Source organism: Oncorhynchus gorbuscha, unplaced genomic scaffold (genome assembly GCF_021184085.1).
Source record: "Oncorhynchus gorbuscha isolate QuinsamMale2020 ecotype Even-year unplaced genomic scaffold, OgorEven_v1.0 Un_scaffold_885, whole genome shotgun sequence".
In the NCBI taxonomy this organism is placed as follows: domain Eukaryota; kingdom Metazoa; phylum Chordata; class Actinopteri; order Salmoniformes; family Salmonidae; genus Oncorhynchus; species Oncorhynchus gorbuscha.
The window spans coordinates 79845-88154 of NW_025745862.1; the positions used below are offsets into that span (position 1 = coordinate 79845).

The 8310-nt window shown below is 41.8% G+C and overlaps 1 protein-coding gene across 1 annotated transcript; it reads right to left on the reverse strand.

The window, feature by feature from the left end:
* Window positions 1-934: 934 nt before the first annotated feature.
* Window positions 935-8026, reverse strand: LOC124020710 (cyclin-dependent kinase inhibitor 1B-like). The gene is made up of 2 exons (XM_046335961.1): window positions 7663-8026; window positions 935-1507 (listed from the first exon to the last, which is right to left on the reverse strand). The coding sequence occupies exons 1-2, from the start codon at window positions 7947-7949 to the stop codon at window positions 1477-1479; spliced, it is 318 nt and encodes a 105-aa protein (XP_046191917.1). The 5' UTR covers window positions 7950-8026; the 3' UTR covers window positions 935-1476.
* Window positions 8027-8310: the final 284 nt, after the last annotated feature.

Below are 8310 nucleotides of genomic sequence, written 5' to 3' on the forward strand. Positions count from 1 at the left end.
AATGTATATGCGCGCATCGCTCATGATCTAGTCGGTCTTACGTTTTTTTTTGCACAATTGCTATCGCATTCACTGTTGACTTAACTAAATACATTTCCATAGTCCCGCTTACTCAATCAAACTATTAGGTTATACTTCTACTAGAACCAGACCAAATCTGATACATAAACCACACGTGTATTCATTAGTCTATTTGATAAGTCAATTTAAAGTTGACGTTACTCTATACAGGCAGACGTAGATTAAGATAATGTATTACACTTCTAAACGTTTTTATTTTATACACCTGACGGATTTATTATAAGTGATGGGAGGGGCACACTAGTTGACTTAACGGTTGGCCATCTTCATAGCCCGATATTGAAAAGCGAAAGCACTTTGAGTTACAGACTGAAAAGAAACACCAATCACTTTTGTAAAAGTATTGATTACGTGTTACATTGATTGGTGTATTACTATACAGCTGTCTTAGGTGTTAAGGCACAAATCAGAGAGATCTTCCCCAAATCCCTGTTACTGGCTAGTCAATCGGAACCCCCCCCCCCCCCCACATTGGTCTCACATCGGAAATATGCTTACATGCTGTAGAATGGATGAGTTGATTTGCATATCGACAGTGAGGGTAATAGCATCTGCATCTCCGTGCGGAATAATGAGCAGTAAATTTAAAGCTCGTGGGATTAGTATTTCTACCAACGAGCCATAATGAGGCAGATCTTATAAATGATTCAGTGTAGGGCTCGTCTATAGGCCTACTGCTGCTACAATTTGTTGAGGCACTCTTCAAGTGCTGTGAAATGGAACGACTGCCTGTCTTATTGTTTCTCTAGTGTGAGGCTGGGGCTGGGCAGGTAATATAATAGTGTCCCTGTTCATCTCGTTGGCCATTTGAGGGCTCACTCACTAATACAATAAAATGAGCAGAAAGTCAAAATGTAAACTACATTGTTTTAATAGTTTCCCCAGCTACCATTTAAACAATCGCAAAAAAACTTAATTGGATTAAAACATAAATTAGTTGAAATCAAATAAAATAATTTATAAACATTGTTACTTTGGCAAAAAACCTAAGCCACCATTTGTGAGTTACATCTTTTGTCCAATGGAAAACAAATGCAAAAACGGCAGATCAGCTTAATTTGCTACATGGTTAAGTATCATTAGAGGGCTCACTAATGCAATAAAGTGAACAGAAAGTCTAAATAGTTTGTCTTTCACAGATGCAATTTCAAACAATCAGACACGTAATAAATTAAACACAAGTTAATTGAATTATTATTTTTTAAATACATCGTTACTTTGGCATAAACATATGTTGCTTATTTGGGAGGGTTACTCCATCTTTTGGCCCGAGATGGAAAATATTAACTGCAGAAGCGGCAGATGGTAGCATTTGTCAGCGTGGTTAATCGAAGGGTTCCCTCGTTTCTTCAAGGGGAATTGAGAGAAGAATTGTGCTGGGGGCCTCTAGTCATCTCAGACATTGATCTTCTCCTTGGGAACAAATCTGCAGGGAAGAAGTGCAGAACGGTTAGCCTTCAATTCATACTAGTCAATATTAAAAGATCAACATTATGTAGTCGGCAAGTCATTAAAACAAGTTTCTCATTAAAGAGTGTGTTAGTGACAACTAGTCATTCAGGGCAGGTGGTGCAGCGGAGCCTCACCTGTCTTGTGAAGAAAAATAAACTACAGGGAGAGCTAGAAAGTTCATGCCCCCTCGGGTGCTGCCATAGTTACATTAGACATTCCAATCCAAGAAGCCTCAAGGGCATCAAACATAAACATTACACAAGCTGGAAAATGCCATTTCAACAATGAGTGGTTTGGAAGGAGTCAGAGGCGGAGTTGCAAAACAATCCCCAAAAATGTTGACCTCCACTGCCAGCTAGTTGGTGGAGGGTGTGGGGTCCAAGTCTGGGTTTAAGGCTCTTTTCCAAGCTTAAAAAGGATAAACATTCACAGCAACACAATGGGCCAGAAAAGGTTCAATATATTCTGCCACATTCAAGACTATTGTTAACTGAGGATTAAAATCAAATCAAATTTAAAAAAGTAAATAAAAAGTGCAGACTGGGAAATGGATGAGCAGTCAAAATCTAACTCAGAGTTCCAAGTCTAGAGTGCTGACAATTTAACCTCGTTTCAAACCCCAGTGATCTAGAAAGCACCATAAATCCAGAGAATGGCAGACTGACAAAGTCCCTTGACAATTTGCCCACAAAGAACGCTATGCCATCCTCCTGTCCAAAAATGTATTGCATGCTGCATAAATGTCATATGCCAGGGAGGTATACTGTAGCTAAGGTATGTTGTGTAGTAAGCCGTTAGGGTTGTCACATGGGCTACTAACAAATTGGTCCTTCCCCTCCTCCCATATTACAGAACTGTCAGATTTTAAGAGCTTTCATCGTCTGTTTATACACCCCCTTTATCCTATGGTTCTGACTTGGTGTACAGGAAACTTTAATTTTTTCTTTTTTTAAGGCCCACATTAACTAGGCAAGTCATTTATGAATTATTTTCAATGACAGCCTAGGAACAGTGGGTTAACTGCCTGTTCAGGGGCAGAACAGGTTTACCTTGGCAGCTCAGGGATTCAATCTTGCAACCTTTCAATTACTGGTCCAACGCTCTAACCACTAGCCTACCTGCTGGTTACTGGTCCAACGCTCTAACCACTAGCCTACCTGCTGGTTACTAGTCCAACGCTCTAACCACTAGCCTACCTGCTGGTTACTAGTCCAACGCTCTAACCACTAGCCTACCTGCTGGTTACTAGTCCAACGCTCTAACCACTAGCCTACCTGCTGGTTACTAGTCCAACGCTCTAACCACTAGCCTACCTGCTGGTTACTAGTCCAACGCTCTAACCACTAGCCTACCTGCTGGTTACTAGTCCAACGCTCTAACCACTAGCCTACCTGCTGGTTACTAGTCCAACGCTCTAACCACTAGCCTACCTGCTGGTTACTAGTCCAACGCTCTAACCACTAGCCTACCTGCTGGTTACTGGTCCAACGCTCTAACCACTAGCCTACCTGCTGGTTACTGGTCCAACGCTCTAACCACTAGCCTACCTGCTGGTTACTAGTCCAACGCTCTAACCACTAGCCTACCTGCTGGTTACTAGTCCAACGCTCTAACCACTAGCCTACCTGCTGGTTACTAGTCCAACGCTCTAACCACTAGCCTACCTGCTGGTTACTAGTCCAACGCTCTAACCACTAGCCTACCTGCTGGTTACTAGTCCAACGCTCTAACCACTAGCCTACCTGCTGGTTACTGGTCCAACGCTCTAACCACTAGCCTACCTGCTGGTTACTGGTCCAACGCTCTAACCACTAGCCTACCTGCTGGTTACTAGTCCAACGCTCTAACCACTAGCCTACCTGCTGGTTACTAGTCCAACGCTCTAACCACTAGCCTACCTGCTGGTTACTAGTCCAACGCTCTAACCACTAGCCTACCTGCTGGTTACTGGTCCAACGCTCTAACCACTAGCCTACCTGCTGGTTACTGGTCCAACGCTCTAACCACTAGCCTACCTGCTGGTTACTAGTCCAACGCTCTAACCACTAGCCTACCTGCTGGTTTTGACTAGTCCAACGCTCTAACCACTAGCCTACCTGCTGGTTACTAGTCCAACGCTCTAACCACTAGCCTACCTGCTGGTTACTGGTCCAACGCTAACCACTAGCCTACCTGCTGGTTACTGGTCCAACGCTCTAACCACTAGCCTACCTGCTGGTTACTAGTCCAACGCTCTAACCACTAGCCTACCTGCTGGTTACTAGTCCAACGCTCTAACCACTAGCCTACCTGCTGGTTACTAGTCCAACGCTCTAACCACTAGCCTACCTGCTGGTTACTGGTCCAACGCTCTAACCACTAGCCTACCTGCTGGTTACTGGTCCAACGCTCTAACCACTAGCCTACCTGCTGGTTACTAGTCCAACGCTCTAACCACTAGCCTACCTGCTGGTTACTAGTCCAACGCTCTAACCACTAGCCTACCTGCTGGTTACTAGTCCAACGCTATAACCACTAGCCTACCTGCTGGTTACTAGTCCAACGCTCTAACCACTAGCCTACCTGCCACCCCATTTCAAATTGTCAGTGGAAAAGACTTCGGCAAGTCAGAATCTTTTGTTTTTTTTTAACTGGAAAATTAGGCCGAATTAACCGTTTCGCTGCCAGACAAGACTCCACTGATAGAAAGGTGTAGCAGTGGTCAACTGTTGGGACAGCTGTATGTAGGCCCTAACAGTTTGTCACAGTTTGTGAAATGTGTTGTGTTGCATCTAAAAAATATATATATAATATATAATATATATATTATATATATATATATATATATATTATAAATGCGGACGCTAAAATCGCCACTGTATAGACCTACCTATAATTTGAGTGGCGTTGACTGCACGTTCATAAGATGTTGTCCTCGACCTCTTACACCGAATACATAGTGTTGGGTTATAGTTACATTTCCTCGTATTGGACCAATTCTCTTGGTTAACTTCGTTGGAACAAAGTAAGTCAAGGGGTTTGCTAGTCTGATGTCACAACCTGAAATTTGGAATTGCGCCAAATGAGGTTCACTTTTGCATACTTGCAGGGGGTTTAATTATGTAACCTTTCTGCACTCCAGGATGGATTGTAGCCTACGTATTTCTGGTGTTTAGGGCTGGATTCAAGCTATCTTTGAAATTGCGGAATATCGGCGTTGAATGGAATTAAATTGTATTCGTCGTATCGTCAACCCACCCCTTATGGGATTCATCGACAAAAACATTCATAATTTACTATGGTAAATAAATTAATTCCGGCGTTCTCCGCATCAGTGAAAAATAAGAAATCAATACATGGTAAATAAGGTTAAACAATAACAACGCTGGAGCAGTAAACACAGAAAAAAGACATTAGTCACTAGGATCCAGTCTGGCAAAGTACTCATGACAGACAAGCCTATACACAGAAAAAAAGTGTACAATTTAATTCCAGGCTTTATCTAAATATTCCTCAAACGGTTCAAGGTACAAATAAATTTTAAAAATCCTCCTCACTCAGCCACAGTGCATATCTGGTGTGGTTTCTGGAATAAGAGAAAGCTTATCTCATGGGAGAAAAGGGCAATAGAGAATTAAACTAATTTTATCCGGCATTTCTTCAAGGTCACAATAGTTACATCGTCTTTCCTCTTCACCACAATACCGAAGTGTTTCACTACGCAGAGAAAATATCCTGGCTTTTTAGAAAGGTCAGATATGTCTTACGAATTCACCCTTAACTCAAACAGGCTCATGATTAATCTCCTCCAATCATAGTCTTCATATTGCATCAGTTGTTTAATAATATCCATGTCTCCCTTAAATTAGATTCGTGCAGATGTTCAGTCAGACATTTCAGTTACCCAGGCGCCCCCTATGGACAGATACCACTGAAACTGCTAACTATTCTTGCAAATCCAACAGTCTATTCCAAAATGTCACCATAGACGCCATCCATCTCACCTGGTTCCCAGCCCATGTCCCCAGTTATTCCAAGTATAGGTGCAAACGTGGACCTAAGTAACGTACTGTTCGGTTATGAACATGTTCGTTTTTAAAATACCTCTTGGCACCCAACATTCCTGCTGAATAGCCACAGTTTGGAATACGTAGCGTAACCAATATCTTTGAGTGTTTCCTATAACTCACTCGCCGAGGCGGCCAGGGCAGATGTTGCGTATAGAAAGGTAATGTTTATCAATATTTTTATAAATGCTAGTAAACTCAAGAATGTCTTCACCAAAACTGAAACACTTTAGTAGCTGGTTATCTGCGTGTTTGGTTCGTCACGAGTCGACATTTTACACACCAATTGACTACACAACATGTTCTGCAGTTCTTGTTTAGTTCACCATCAAAATAATAAGCATAGGCAGTCTTATCACGCTGTTTTTTAAAATTATTCTTACACCGTTCTTTTATTCCCATTTTTACACTAACAATAGGTACTCAGCCTTGCGCATTACTGACCCTAGATCCATTAACTCATCATTCCAATAAGGCTTTTTAGGCTTGATCAATTCAAACCTCCCATTTCAGAATATATTACGTCGTCATTTTTCATACCACACATCCAAATCAAAAAGTTTAGGCATCGTCACAGTTGAAAAGGCAATGAGCGGAGACTGCGTTCACGGTAAACCCTGGATATGTCGGCTCAATCGGAAATTACATTTACATTTTAAGGCCGATCTTCCGCGATACAAATTCAATCTAGCCTTAACAAGTGTATATTTTAAATAGGCTTTATACCGTGTAGACCTACACCTTTCTAAACAAAAACTTTACTTTGAAAATGTACCTGATCCTCAGTGGAACAGGTACAGCTAGTAGGTTTCAGAACATATGCCGTTATTTGAAGCGTGTTCCAATGACATACTGGTTATTACTTTAAGCGTTTCTGCCCATCTAAACTGTAGGACAATTTGGAGAATCTATTGAAAACAGTCAAGCGGGGGAAAAAGTCGTGGCCTTTCAAAAGAGGAACATCGGACTCGCCTAGAAGTTAAGTTGGTGCGTATAACCCGTAATTTTAGATATGATCAAATGTGATGGCCCGCATTCATAAAGTAGTTGCTTAACGTTCACTTAATTTCGTAATGTCGCTGCGTCAGGGAAGCGTACACAGACGTTTCTGCTTTAGCCTTCAGTGCGGGTATTCATCATTTTCATTCAAACCAGCATAGGGAACAGGTGGTGCGTCTAATCAGGGTTACCCCTCATCTGCCAATTAAAAATGATGTGGCTTCTGGTCTACCTGTAGACAAGCAGGTTGTGTGGTGGCCTCGTGGTTTATTAATTAATATATATATATATATATATATATATATATATATATAATTTCTTTAAAAACGTGGGTTTCGCTAATAAAAGACCTTTCAAGCATGTTCCAGCAAAGCCAACATCAGACCACCCTTAGGCTGTTTATTTCTGACTTTGTGATATAATAGTTGCCACTGGGTGTCACTATAGCAACCACAACCTAAGGTCTCTACATTTCTAGCAGAAAATAATTGGGGCTTGCATGTTATTTTGGCATTAATTAGTGTCAGTTTGTGCCATGATTGGCCCAGTGTTCTGTCACTCATGGGGACAGTACATAGTCCAGATTAAATACTTAAGGATACACATTACAGCTGTTTGGTCCTGCCATGTAATATAGTTCTAAGTGGCCTTCTAAAAGAAAAGGCTCAATGTCATTGGTCACAGAAAATGAAGTTAAATTAAAGGTACAGTAGCTTTGGACTGAACAGGTCAACATTTTAGCTAGCGGTCATCATTAAATCAAACCAATGCATTTTAATCATTGTCATATGAAGATAAGTATAATTTAACATAACGGTGCTCGTCGGCTATAAAGATCACACAAGTTGGAAATAACAAAATTCAACAATTAGTCGTTTGGAAGGAATCAGTGGCTAACTGCAAAACAACCACTAGCCTGCTATTCAACAGAGTGGTTGTGCGTTTACCATAAAGCTAGAGAATGACAGACTAACAAAATGCCCACAATCTGGAGTATGGAGTTCGCACCACCAAGATTTACATAAAGTCGCCACTGAGCTCAGTGAAGACTGATTGGTCAGAAAAAGGCTAGGGCTTGGCTTACCTGCGTGCTCCAACTTCCGACACCTGGTAGAAGGCGGGCATCGACTCCGCTGACATTCCTTCCCATTCATAACTCCCGGGAATCGGTGCGTCTGTCTCGAAGTGGAAATTCCATCGACGCTGGTCTCGTTCAGATATTTCTTCCAGCTTCGCCTTCAACTCCCGGTTCAGCGCCTCATGGTCGACGGGTCCAAATAAGTTCCGACAAACGCTTGAATGGCGACGGGGAAGAGTTGCTCTCTCTGCCACCGCGGTCTCCGAACCAGTTGGCGTCGGAACGTTCGTCATGACGTCCTGCAATATGTCCAGATTGAAGAAATAAAAAATGGATGTTACCTCTAACTTCCGATGCGATCACTGACATTTTGTGAGCAGTAGGCTATTTAAAGGCCCGAGGATGCCGACTATATTATTGTCCGGTCTTGATTATTGGTTGTCCATTTGAGTGAAAACACGCCCCTTTCACCTTTTAAATGTCGTGACTGTAGTCTAATTAGGAGGTTTTGCCGTTTTATCAGTTCATTGGGCAATTTCAGGTTAATATTACTCATAGAGAATATATGAAGGTTTGCAAAGCAATTCCACTTTCTTTACTTGGACTTATTATGAACACTTTGTTATTTGTCAGCTCGGGGATTCGATCCAGCAA